Source organism: Eubalaena glacialis, chromosome 8 (assembly GCF_028564815.1).
Source record: "Eubalaena glacialis isolate mEubGla1 chromosome 8, mEubGla1.1.hap2.+ XY, whole genome shotgun sequence".
Lineage (NCBI taxonomy): Eukaryota > Metazoa > Chordata > Mammalia > Artiodactyla > Balaenidae > Eubalaena > Eubalaena glacialis.
Genome location: NC_083723.1, coordinates 68,597,297 through 68,611,541, shown reverse-complemented (window position 1 = coordinate 68,611,541; position 14,245 = coordinate 68,597,297). Strand labels below are relative to the sequence as shown.

General features: G+C 41.3%; 1 protein-coding gene across 2 annotated transcripts in view; it reads left to right on the top strand.

Annotated features, from left to right (window-relative positions):
* The window catches only part of DYNC1I1 (dynein cytoplasmic 1 intermediate chain 1), a 333,523-nt gene that overhangs the window by 207,393 nt on the left and 111,885 nt on the right, over positions 1 to 14,245 (top strand). For both annotated transcript variants that reach the window (XM_061197769.1, XM_061197770.1), the window contains exon 9: positions 6,601 to 6,726. In XM_061197769.1, the coding sequence (XP_061053752.1) occupies positions 6,601 to 6,726 (126 nt within the window). The remainder of the gene's footprint in view (positions 1 to 6,600; positions 6,727 to 14,245) is intronic.

The window sequence follows — 14,245 nt, the reverse complement described above, 5'->3', positions numbered from 1 at the left end:
GAATTAAAACTCCCTGTTGCCTGCAAGAAAAAAAAAAATCTAAACTCCCTAGTGTAGCATTCATAGTGAAAGCAGGCAGATTTACCAAAAGCCAATTTAATGGCCAACTCAATTAGTGTATAATTTACCCAGCACTGAGTAGTCAAATAATGCACATAAAGGCACACAGCCTAATTGTGGTGAGGTCAGAATATGAACTCAGGTGGTCTGACTCCTGAGCTCACATTCTTGATGACCATGCTCCGTCCCCTCCTGTAATGACAATGACATAATAGCAATGAGGGAAATAGGAATGATAAGTACTGGGCTTTTATACACAGCACAGTTTCTGTTTTCTTATAGTCTATGCTTTTATTGGGAATAATTATCATGGCAAGCTTTTAATTTGTGTTTCTTATATGCTAAGCACTGTGCCAGCTGCTCTGGAGGCATTGTCTTATTTCACCCTCATAACATCAAGTGAGGCAGCCACTGTTTCTATTTTAATTTTATAGCTGAAGAAATTGAGGCTCAGAGCAACTAAGTATCTTACTAACAGTCACTCAGCTAGGATGTGGTACATCAGGGCTTTGAACCCAAGTCTTTCAGCACTTCCAGGCGTATGCCCTTTACCAGTGCCTCCCACGAAGGGCTTATGAATCTGGAACCAAAAGAGGTTCTAAGTGCTGAGTGACGTAGGGCCGAGAACAAGTGCTTTCAGGATTCAGTGGAGGTTGCAGTCTGTCTCTGGTTGGACAGGGCATCTTAGAAGACTGGGATTAGACAAAGGGAGGGGAGAAGAGTGAGTTCTAGGCAGAGCAGTGAAGCAGATGATGTGAAGAGCCCCATTTAGTCATGCTGGGAACAGGAACACTGAAGAGGAATGTAATCCCCTGCAACCAGACTGTCAACAGCCACAAAGTGGGCAAGTGTTCTCTCCCCTTGAATCTCTTTTTACGTCCAAACAAGAGAACACGCATGGCATGGTCGTGCAGAGGCTAATACAGGCAGGGTGTGCCCAGCCACTTCCCTCCAGTTCGTGGGTGGTCTGTGAGCACGCTCGGGTGTGTGTGCAGAAAGCAGATCCAAGGCTGAGGAAGCACTTAGCTCGGCTTGTTCACTTGTTCAGAGTCTGGAAATTACACAGGAACCTTATCTGACACATTCCTCAAAGGCAGGTTTCACTGATAACTCTCCCTGAGGAGGCAGCGGGGAGGTCACCAGTGGGGCTGGTCCCTGCCTGGCCTCAGCGTGTGCTGGGCCCTATTGCCCGTGGATAGGTTTGTTTCCACACAGGATCTTGTGTGTCATTTTTGTTGCAGGAAGTGAAACTGGAAAGGGCAGAAACTCCACCGTAGAGAGACTGCATCTGTTTTTCCCCATTTTTGTGTAACCTGCCATCTACACTGTGGGGAAGGGGTTTGCATTTCTGATAAATGTATTTTCTTTGGAGCATAAGAAACAGGAATTAGAACCCTTAGTTCCTACATCATAACAATTTTGGGGTTCAGAGGACCAGGTTTACATACGTATGGAATGAAGAGACTTTCTGAGTGAATCTACATGCAATCCAATGATATTAAGAAAGAAGAAAAAGATAGAGGCATAGTCTTAGCGTCTAGTAGAGGCATGTATGCTTAGGATGATTATGAGTGGAACAGAATGGAACAGAGGGGAAAAAAGGAAGAAACTGTAAGATTCCTGCATAGCTTTGCTGTGACCTCTTGTACTTCTTAAACAAGAACACTTTAACTTTGCGATATTTGCAAAATATCCACCAAACATTATTCCCTGGAAGACATTTGGGCGCTTGGGGAATTAGGTCAGCTTTGCTCTTCATTGAATATTGTTTAGCACAGTGGGTCAATAATACTATCCACATATTATATGACAGATTTGGCAGACATATACAAAACCAGACATATGATCTCACTCCCACCATGTATAGTCCTCTCATATGTAAGTTGCATCCTCTAACCCTGGAGTCATCCAAGATACAAACCCAAGTAATTTTTTTTTTATTGAAGTAAAGTTGATTTACAATGTTGTGTTAATTTCTGCTGTACAGCAAAGTGATTCAATTATACATATATATACATTCTTTTTATATTCTTTTTCATTATAGTTTATCATAGGATATCGAATATAGTTTCCTGTGCTATACAGTAGAACCTTGGTGTTTATCCATTCTCTATATAATAGCTTACATCTGCTAACCCCAACTTCCTACTCCATTCCTTCCCCACCCCTCTTCAAGTAATTTTTGATAGCTCATTTAATTGCAAAACCCAATCAAATTTACGGTAGCAAAAAGACCCCCACTGTGACCAATTCAAATCCACTTACATGTGGAGTTGATACCTACTTTATGTCATGCCCCTCCACTTTTTGCTTATTATTAGGAAATAGCTTCCTAACTGGTCTCCCTGCCTCAATTCTCTACACTGTTGAGTCATTGTCAGTACTTTTCCAGTTTACTATTTGTAAAGATTACTTATTTGCTCTCAGTGTCACCTTGAGCAAATTACCTGACTTTTCTTGGCTTAAGTTTCCTCACTCATAAAGTGATAATCATACCTAGCTCACATGCTTATTGTATTAAATGAGTAAATGCATTTAAAACACTTAGAGTTTTAAAACTGTCTAGTATATAAAAAATACCCAATAAATGTCAAAGTAGTAGTAGAATTAGTAGTATTAGTAGTTGCAGAGTATGACTCCCAGAGTGAAGTCTAAAATCATTAGCCTGTACTCAGTGACTTCCATGAGGATGCCCTGAGGCATCTGCAGCCCTTTTATCTTTTTCATCTCTTCGCATAACCTGCCTCCCAGCCAGGTGCTATAACCTACTGTCTCCTGAATATGTTCTCCACTGCATTAGTCAAGAAAACTTTACCCCTGGCTACCTTAAGCAAAAAGGGAAATTTATTCGAGAGCTACTAGGGTACTCAGGGAATCCATGGAAGAGATGAAGAACGGGGACTCAGGAGTATAAATCTGGGCAGCTTGAGAGGCTTCACCAATAAGATGCTGTCATAAGCTGACTCATTTGCCAGCCCATGGGTTCTGTGTCTCAGCTCAAAAGTTACAGTAGCCAAGTTAGAGAACGTGATTGCCCCAGCTGGGTCAGGTATGAACCCTGCAATGAATTAATTGTCCCTGGGAAGTTAGACACCTGTGTATTGAGGTAATCTCCAAAGATTGGGAGAATCACTGTGAACCAGGGAGACACCCAAGAGAGATTTCCTGCATCAATATTTGTACCCTCGTCTATACTCTCCTCTCACTTCTCTCCTAATCACCTAGCCATTTAACAGGGCCCAATCAAGTCTCATTTCCTCTCAGAAGTCCTCTCCAGTATCTCTCCCTACCATACCCCATTCCAACTAAAGTAGTTATTTTCTCCTCTGTGCCTTGATAGAACTCCTTTTGTATCTCCATTTTAGCATGTTCTGCTTTTATATTTGTGTTGTAGATATTCATACATGTGTCTCACCTCCCTCTGCTAAGTGATGAACTCCTATAAAGCAAAGCATGTTACTGTTGAAATTCGTGTCCCACATTTTACCTGGCACCAGTGCCTCTCATATGCATGGGGGGGGGGCACTTGACGCATGCCACAGTGGGCTGGAAGGGACATGGTCTTTGAAACCAAATAGACTTCAAGCAGGGTCTCACTTTATCATTTATTAGCAACTTAACTTGGAACAAGTTCCTTACCCAGGGACCCTTGGCTTCTTTGTCTGTAGAAATGGGAAAACCATTGCTTACTTTAGAGAATTGTAAGGATCAAATGAGTGAGCATGTTCCCCAGCCCAGTGTCTGGCACATAATGGCACTTAAAACATGTTGGTTCCTTCCTCGCCAATAAATGTCAGATTTTATTTCTTTATAAGAAAAAGCAGCTTGAGAGCAGATCTGGTAATTTCCGGGTAAAATTCTCCTAGGTTAAATATTAGCTAATTCAGCCCCATGAGTAGTCACAAACTTCCTAGTAGTTAATATTCCCTTTAAGATAATAATTTTAACCTTTAAAGTTTAAATAATCGTGCAGAGATTTACTACTTTTTATTGGAAAATAAGAAAATATGATTAGTCATGTTCAAACTAACATACTAGAGGAGACTTTGAAATCACAAACACTTTCAAGAGATAAGAGTTAATCAGTATCTTTAGGCCTTTTGATCCTAGTTATAGATATTTCACCAAAAGCATTTCACTGGTATTTTACAAAAATTCTCCCTGTTTTCTAAAGGAGTTTTAAACCCAATAATGTAAAATATTTTTTTAATGAAAAAAGAAGAACTGCAAGTGGGAGCCAGCGATGAGACCCAGATGTGAAGCTGTGGGATGTTATTCCAGACACATCTGGCTGTCCATTGGCCACTGTGGTAGTGGTGTTGATGTTTATAGAGTTGCCTTTTCACATGTGACATAGTTAAACTTCAGATGGACAGTCTGGAGACTTCTGTGTTTATCTGCACGTTAGTTTCTTTGAATGGACTTCGAATCAAAGGCCTTTTTCTTAACAGGCCTTTGATTCATCCGCTAAGGGGTGTTTTCTAATAAAGAATGATTACTTTCCCCTGGTGGCCACATACGTGTGTGTCGTTGTAGGCTTATACTTTCTCTGTACCAACGGGCAAGTTGTAACTCTCTGCAGCTTTCTTAAGTTGAGGGAGCTCAAAGAATGAATACAATCACATAGAAGACTTAGGTTTAATTATTTTTGATAGAAAAAAGGTTGATGTTCAAATTTATACAGGCAATCTTATGTTAAATATATGCAGTGTAGTGAAAAAGAAGGAAAAAATTACCTGTGAGCAAAGACTGATATGATCTGCTATAATCCTGATGCTATTTTTAACAGAGCTGCCTTATGGGAATCCCAGGTAAGAATGACATTTTCATGAAATGTACTCTAACTCATAAATACCTGCCATGAGATTCAGCCTCAGTTTATTTATAACACTCAGCACAGAGTTCATGTATGGTGAGTAGGTATTTCTACTCATTGTAGAGTCCTCTTTGTTATTTTACTACTTGTGTTTTCTTTTACTTGAGCTTTTAATTGTTGGGATTATTTAACAACAAAGGATTAAAGATAAGGTCTTGCCACTGAGCACAGGGTTACTGACATAAGAAAGAGCATTTGTAATTCAACAGATTTTGGCACAAGTTTATTGTGCTAGGACTTACTATACTCTGGATTCAGAGGTCAATAAAAACAAGTCTCTATACTCAAAAGAGCTTACAATCTAGTAATAGACATAGACCAGGAAAAGCCATAATACAGTTTGACAGGTGCTTTAATAGGGGGACACACATAATGCTAAGGGAGCTGATGAGAGGCAAGGAGGGGTGGTGGGTAGTTAGATAGGATTGTCTGGAGGACTTGATGCCTGCATGGAGTCTTAACGAGTGAGTTAATGATGTAACCGACACAGAAGAGGCATTCCAATGAGAGTGAGTATCAGACTCATGGTACAGCGGCTGTGCATATGAACCTCAGAACTAGCCCAGTGAGGCTGGGTCATAGAGTGGGGTTGGGAGGAGGGAGGGAAGGTTGTAGGAGATTAAGCAGAGAAAGTAGAAAATAACAGATCATGAAGGATCCTATACGACCTGGATTTTATCTTGAAAGTAATGATGAGCCATTAAAGTATTTTAAGCAGAGGAGTGACTTAGCCAAATGTATGTTTTGTAAAATCATATTGACAAAGGATGAAGAGTGGAGTAGGTGAGGGTAGGGCATGGCAAGCCTGGAAGCAGGAAGCCATTTAAAAAACTGTTGTCTTCATCCAGACAAGAAATTCATTTAGGAGCCCTCTGATCTTAAGGATAGAAAGAAAACATGCATTTGAATGGTATTGAGGAAGTAGTGAAACACAGTATATGAAGATGAGAAAGAGGGAGGAGTAAAAATGAACGTGGAGTGTCTGGCCTGGACAGCTAGGTAATGTCAGTGCAAAGCACTAAAGGGATGAATGTTGGAAGAGGGAATGTTGAAAGAGCAGTAGGTTTTTGTAGAAGGCAACAAGCTCGCTTTCCTATGCATTGCATCTGACGTGTCTATGGACAGCCTTGAGAAATCCCCAGTAGCTGTAAAATCTGCACCTCAGAGAGAAATCAAGCCTAGAGATAAAGATTTGAACATTGTCAATATATTAATGCTTATTAAAGCTATTGATGAGTTCACCCAGGGACAGTGTGTCGATAGAGACAAATAAGGGCAGAAAACAGCCCCCCTTGGAATATAGGTAATAGAAGAAACTGTAGGGACTGAAAAGAATGGTTTGGAAGAAGATCAGGAGAGAAAGATGTCATGGAAGCCAACATAGGAGAAAGGAGGGAGTAGCCCAAATGTCATAACCCAGAGAGATCCAGCAGTGCATGCAGTTTAGTAGTCGTTGGTGACTATGGCAGCACACGTGGAACGTTTGTTGGGAGTAGAAACCAGATTGCAGTGGGTTGAGATGTGAAGTTGGTATTAAGTATGCCACAACTTAAAAAGAAAGTGCCATTTAAAGTATGTAATAGAGCATGTGTCTGTTGGAATAAGAATGTTTTCCTTGTGTTGTCATCTTGGCATAAGCCATCCTTGTGACCTCTTCCATCCAGTACCCCGAGCTGATGGTCGCTTCCTACAACAACAACGAAGATGCTCCCCATGAACCAGATGGAGTGGCCTTGGTTTGGAACATGAAGTTTAAGAAAACCACACCAGAATACGTCTTCCACTGTCAGGTAGGAGTCAGCAATGTAAAAAAAACTTACATCTCCTACTAGACCAAATATAGTTCATGCTGCCTCGCATCTATTTTATGTGGAGAAGAAGAACCGAGTTTAAAAATGGAATTGTTGACAATTTTGGAAAATTCCCCCACAGTAACCTAATGTCTGGGAAAACTGGCAACCCTCTCCAAACAGTTCGGAAGCCTGGTTGGGGACTGTGTGTCATTTTCTTTCCATTTAAAACAGCCCCCATGAGGATGAGTTTATAAAGACCTCGCACTTAGGAAGAAATCTGGGTGTACCACTTCCTCTGCTTAGCAGGAACATATGCTTGCCCACCCTCGTGGACACCCTCAGAGCAGTACCATTTCAAGTTCCCTCCTCTCTCTGAAATGCAGTTCAATGGGATTTCTCCAATTTTAAGTTTATGGGCGCCATCTTGCTTTACAGGTAATAATACTTTTGTAGCCAGTTTAGGGTAAGGTTTATCACTATCTTTCTTGAATTGTTGAGAAGTATAGATACTGTTTCTGGTTTGCAACTAGTTTGGGATATTTTACTGCTTGTATCTGCTGACACATTGGTCTTCTCTTCCATTCAACACAATACAGGCTGAAATTATGTCACAGTTGCACACACTCGGCTTTGCCCTGTTGCCATGACTCTGCTGAAATAATAGGCCTTGGTAGTGGCCAATACACCAACCCCTTTATTAATGCCCCTCTCCTGTGATTACGCACAGGAAAATGCAAACAAACAGTTTAGCTTGAAGTTTCAATTCCTCAAATATTACGATTCAGAGGTCCTGAGTGGCAGATTACTCTGAAAACAAATACATTAGTTGAAGAGGGTGGGTAAACCTGTTGATATTTGGAAGCTTAGTGCCATTTTATATCTAAGAGCTGAGTATCTTTTTGAACTAAAATATGTTTAGACTTTAGAACATTATCAGATATAATTTGGGGAACAAGAGCTGCTGGAGTAGAAGTCCCAGCTTCAACCTGATTGAGTAACCTCTAACTCTTACCATGTTTTTCTAATTTGCCATCTTAAAAACAAGAAGTCCTGGTCTGCATAGTAAATAACCTTTATTTTTTGAACCTTTGAAATAAGAACAGTTTTTTCTTTCTTTTTTTTTTAGATTATCAAATTTGTCAGTCTGATATGCTCTTTCTGTAAACGTAGAAGCACAAAATCCTAATTTTATTCAGTTTAAAGAGTTTTGCTGAATTACCAAGAAAATACTAAAAGGATTATGGGATAAGCAGAAGCACATTTTTTGAAAAACAGTGCCATTTAAGCTATTTTGATATTGTATAAAGCATATATTGAATTTTTTTAAATTTAAGAAGTGACTATATTGTTTTGGTCAAAGTACATAATGTTTATCATAATTTAAATATTTTATTATATTAACTGACGAAAGGTAGCCTGTGGTAATAACAATTTGATAATGTGCTTAATATTCACAACATTGCACAGGAACAGGTCAGTAGGAACTAATAATGCTGAGTGAAGAGGCAAATTCCAAAAGTCTTTGGAATTAACTGGAATTTTCAAATTATCTGTTTTATCACACAATGGTTAATACCAGTATTGACTGAAAGGGGCATTCTTTCTTTCACCTCCTGGTACCTTTGGGATCATTTACTAAAAGCTTCACCAAAATGCATTTAACCTTATTTTTAGTTGCCCCCTTAAATGCTCCAATATATGTGTTTTAGAAGATATACCCTTGATGTTTTTTTTTTTTTTTTAAGTCAGAAGTACTCTGAATATCCTACCAAAAGATGCTGACTAAACTATCTCTGTATTCCCCAGATTCCTACTATTATCTTCACTTCATCTGGTGACCAGAAGCAGCTGGGGGTTCTAAACTCTACTAGCATTCTTACTGAGAAAGGGGAAAATTTTAATACTTTTAAACTTTGGGGTTAAGTGACATGTGCAAAAGAACAGTCTAGTGATTTAAATGTTAATCACATCTAAATACCTTCACACCAACATTTAGACTTGTATTTGACCAAAAAACTAGGTACTATAGCCTAGCCAAGTTGACACATAAAATTAACCATCATACCTGGATTTCACCTCAGAGCAATCCAGGAAACTAATACCTTTCACAACTCCTAAAGTCCTACTGATTTCAGATCACTTTGGGCTAATAAGCAAATATACCTAGAGTGATCAACTTTGAAATTATTAGACCTTGAGTGGGAGCTTTCCTAAGAGGTGAGAAAAAAACAATAATTTGAGGACATGGGGAATGTCTCTGTGACATTGATCTCTGAAAATAAAAAAGATATTAACATGTTTTAAGAATCTACATTCATCGTGGTAAGCTCCCATTACTCCCCAGATGAGAAACTGTGGCTCAGAGAGGCCATGAACCCAGGCAGGTGCCTGTAAATGGCAAAGCCAGGATTGAAGTCAGCTCATATTTACTCTGAAGCCTGTGTATTGCCTCCTGCTGCACTAGTCAGGAATTCAGCCAGTTAACACCATGCAGGTATGTGGCATGGGGGTCTGGGGAGAAGTGAATAGAGAGAAAAATGGAACAGAGATGTGTTTTCCATCTTACTTGATCATTGCAATCACCTGGGTGACTTTAAGACCTGCTACTGATGCCTGCGTTTCATCCAGAGATTCTGATTTAATTAGTCTGGGCCACAGTCTGGTCATTTTTAAAAGCTCCCAAGTGAGTTGAAGATGCAGCAATAGTTGAAAACCACTGGAATGTAGAGGAGAGATGAAGAAAGGGGATGATAGGTGATGAAACTAGTTGGCTTCTTTATTTGGAAGTATACCCATCGTTCCTTTTTCCCCTTTGGCCCAAACTAGAGTGGCGTTTTTTGCCTTTGTTACTCTGATGCCCTCCCACCTGACCCTATTTGAGAAATTTCCTACCAACTCCCTGCCCCTTCCCACTTCACCTCACCTGGAGGAGGTGGAGACCTCCACGCCCCACCCCTCCTCCCACACACACTTATTTCCTTGAGCTCACTTATTGGTGGGATCTGCTTCTGTGGTGGTCACAAGATCCGGAGTTGTTTTTCCAGGAGTGGACTCAAGACCATATTGAACACGACACAACGTGCATTGGACAGTGCCATTTTTTTTGGGATAATGATACACCTTGCTGTAGTTGATCTCCGTGAAGTTCGGATCACCGCCAGGTAAACATCAGTGGCTGCCAAAAGAAAACAAAAGTGCCGTGATACTGAGTATGACTGAGCTGTTGGGAGACCAAAGCAGGGGTAACTTAGGCAGCCAGGGAAGGTGTAGGTGACTTAGTGGATGGAGGTGAGGTGGAGGGAAAAAGTAGTAAGGGCAGTTTGGTTACCATGCACTAACCATGGTAGTGCAGGGGGGAATTTGGAGAGCCCACAGAATTAAAATACACATGAGAAAAACCAAAACCGCCGCTCACTGACCTATCACTTTTCTTCTTATATCCTTTCTGTTCATTGGTAAAGCTTATTTACTACATTTGGTCCTTTCCAGACATTATCTCACTGAAATTGGGTAGAATGAATGTGCTTCCACATTCTCCTATGATGTTCCAGTAATTTCAAAATTAGTTTGCTTAATAAGAAAGAGGACTTGGGGTGAGGAGGAGCTACGGGTGCCTTATGATGATTGTACTTTTATCATTTTGGAATAATCACATTAGCTAGCCATTTCTTGCTGACCTCTTGATTCTTCATATTTTCGCAAGTGTATAGTTGCAAACAAATTCTGTGGCTCAGAAAAGCATCGTTTCAGGCACTAGAAAACAAATGCACAAGACGCAGATATCAGTTCCGTGTTCCTTTGCAAAGACTGACAGGCTTTTAGCCTAATGGTAAACAGATTGCAGGAGGAAGGCTCCTTTCTCTCTACTGAGAATAGCAAGGCCAAGTACCTTCTACTTCCGTGGGCAGTTTTCTGTCTTTACTAAACTGAATGTTTTGTGTGGGCTCTGGTCCTGCATTTTCTATTTTCATTTCAATGAGAGCCATCCGTACTTGGAAGACATCGGCAACTCTGCATAGAAATCAGCCACTCGGCCCCACCGCACCATCTGGCAGTGCTCCTGCTGTCTTCTGTAGTGGCTTCCACACGCTGTCATTAGATTATGTGTCTGACCACCCTGCATTGCTTACCCTGGTGTGGTCTTTCTCTTTTAAATGCAATGAATAGAATCAGAAATATATATCTTAGAATTATCTGCATTGAGGTAAGTGGAAAAGCTATATTTAGAGGCTTGGCTTGGTCAGAGGTTTTTATTTTTACTTTTATTTTTTTCCTGATTTGGTTTCTTTGTTCTTGGCATTCTCTTTTTGAGGATTATCTGACAATGACCTGAAACTGACACAGACCTGAAGCTCTCCTGATTTCGGGGGAAAGCAGAATGTGAAGTGGGGTTAATACCAACTAACCTCATTTGTGCCAGTGTTTAAAATCCTCAGCTGACTTTTCCCCCCCATGTGTGGCTGCGCTTCTCATTAAGATTCTATAGAGGTTATAGGTGAGACTGAAGCTACAGCTGTAGCCATCCAGTGCTCGGTTTTGTGTGAGGTTCCTGCTGACCTCATCATCCCCACCCTCGCTGTGAGGAGTGATGGGAACACAGGAGAGAATGTGGGCTGCTGGTGAGGGGAGTGGACAGAAAGGCAGGACTGGCACCTCTGTTCCTAGCTGACCACACTGCTGAGTGACCCTGGGACAGTTGTTGAGGCATTGTTGTCATGTCGTGGAGAGAAGACTTCCCCTGGTCTCTGGTGAAACTGTGAGGTTTATTGCAATAAACTTGATTTCTTCTCCCATCAATTTCTGTTCCTCCCCCGGCTCAGACTGTGGGCTATAATCTAAATGAACAAAACAGCTATGGACACAAAGATATAAATTAAATGAATTTTCCAAGGTATATTATGACCAGAGAAGTGTTAGAATTTGACTTGAGGATTCTTTTTTAATTAAAGGACAGGTAACTTCCTTATGGCCTGACTGATATTGGTTTTTTGTTTGTTTGTTTTTTTAAATTTATTTTTGGCTGTGTTGGGTCTTCGTTTCTGTGGGAGGGCTTTCCCTAGTTGTGGCGAGTGGGGGCCACTCTTCATCGCGGTGCACGGGCCTCTCACTGTCGCGGCCTCTCTTGTTGCGGAGCACAGGCTCCAGACGCGCAGGCTCAGTAGTTGTGGCTCATGGGCCTAGTTGCTCCGCGGCGTGTGGGATCTTCCCAGACCAGGGCTCGAACCCGTGTCCCCTGCATTGGCAGGCAGATTCTCAACCACTGCGCCACCAGGGAAGCTCTGTTTTTTTTTTTTTTTTGAAGTCATTTTCTAAGCTTTTCTCTTCAATGTGGCAAGGAGTGGTTACTCAGTAGAGGTCAGAAAAGAGAAGGGATGAATGAATGGAAAGTTCTTTGACAACTAGGGTTATGTATTCAGTATGAGTTCCTGGGATGACAAAGTGAGGGCACAGAATAGGTGCTTAGTAACCGGAGAACAAACGCCACAGGCAAGGACGTGCTAAGTAATGTAAGACCTAGTTTTCCAAGGCAATGCTGGGTGGACTGCAGGATGGAGAAACCCAAAAGAGGAAACCTCACTGTTGTTGTATAGATTGTGATACACATTTCAAAGTACACAGTTATGGATAATTAAGGAATACATGCAACATAAAGGTAGAATTAAACTCTTACATAAAAGATGCAGATTATATGGATCAGACAAGAACAGCAGCACAGCAGGGCTATTTTGTGTCTTTAGGAAAAAAGAAAAGGGAGTTTACACGTACATGCTGAAATGAAATGCAGACACTCGGAAACACTTTTTTTTATGCCGATTGAGTATGACTGGTCCGACGAGCGAGGCTTGAGCTAGACACTGATTCTTATTAAACCAAACAGCAGGAACTTCTATTTCTGTTTTGGCCCAGGAAGCTGGAAGCAGAGAAACTGCCTTGCCAGCTCTCATTCTTTACCTGCCTGCTTTCTAGAATCTTCTCCAAAAATTAAGAAGAAGCAAAACTGATCATTGGGATACATCTAGGGAGATTAGAGTTAGCAGCAGGATTATAGCCAAGAGATTGTATCAGAGACGATTCCTCATCTGGAAACAGCAATGAGGGAGCTGTGTACCTGACACGTGACCAAGTGAGCTGTTAGATGCAGGGGATGCCATGAGAGTCCACCTTTGAACACATTGTTTTTAAATTCAAGCTGAAGTTTAACATTATTACAAAGCTACCTAAGACTTAAGAGCGTTTGGTCTGCCCCATTAATGTGCAGAGGAGTTAGAGGCACAGAACCCAACACTGAAGATTTTATTCAGTTCCCTAAATGCCCTTCCCTCCTCTTGCCGTGCCCTGTGCTAAAACGGTCTGAACTGGGCTTTCTGTGGTTGTGCTTCATCAAGGAATTGCCCAGTAATTATTGGTGCTGTGCATTGAGCTCCAGACAACAGCATGAGCGAGGTTTCCGGCCTGTCACTCCCCTTGTCCTCACCACCCTGCTACCTGGCCATTCACTGAGGTCACAAGAGCTTGGTCTAAGGGAAATGGGTGTTTTCAGGGGTCTGGGTTGAATACCAATGGGGTTCTCCTTACCTCTTAGGATTATTGTGAGGATAAAAGAGATAATATAGGTGTATTAGTCTGCTCGGGCTGCCATAACAGAATATCATAGACTGGGTGGCTTAAACAACAGAAAATAATTTTCTCACAGTTCTGGAGCTGGTAAGTTCAAGATCAAGGTGCCAGCCATTTTGGTTTCTGGTAAGGACTCTCTCCCTGGCTTACAGACTACTGCCTTTTAGGTATGTCCTCACATGAAGACAGAGAGTGAGCTCTTCTGATGTCTTAATACCATCACAGGGGCTTCACCCTCATGACCTCATCTAAACCTAATTACCTCCCAAAGGCCCCATCTCCAAATACCATCACATTGGGGGTTGGGGAACATAATTCCGTGTGTAGCAACAGGTGAACATACTTTGAAAAGATAAAAGTATTCTCTTTACATTTGGTTGTTTCCCTAGTACTGTGTTTTAGTCCATCACATGGAAGGAAGCTTAAACTTTGGTATTCTTATTTTCCTTGCTTGAGTATTTTGCAAAGAAATTTCACCTAACTTAGATTCATTCATTCAACGGACATTTATGGGGTACCCACTATGGCCAGGTCTTCACAGCAACAATAGGCTAGAGCTGAGAAGAGGCTGTCCCCTCTCCACAAGAACTCTTCAGTTTGCCCCCATCCCTGCCATGCCCTAGTTGCCATCACCTGGCCAGCTCCTCTCTCATTGGTTAGATCCCTATGTGTGCTTTTTAATACGTAAATGACAAGTGAAGAGGAAACCTGAGGCAATTCCAAAGTTCTATCTTCCCAATCAAACTTTTGTTTCATAACTAAATGATGATGAGATATTTACTGAGTCCTAGGAGGCAGTTAAGCACACAGTGGATAAGAGTGGGCTAGAGGGCCATACAGCCTGGGATTGTAATTTGGGTCCCACCACTTAGAAGCTGTGTAACTTTGGGCAAGTCAT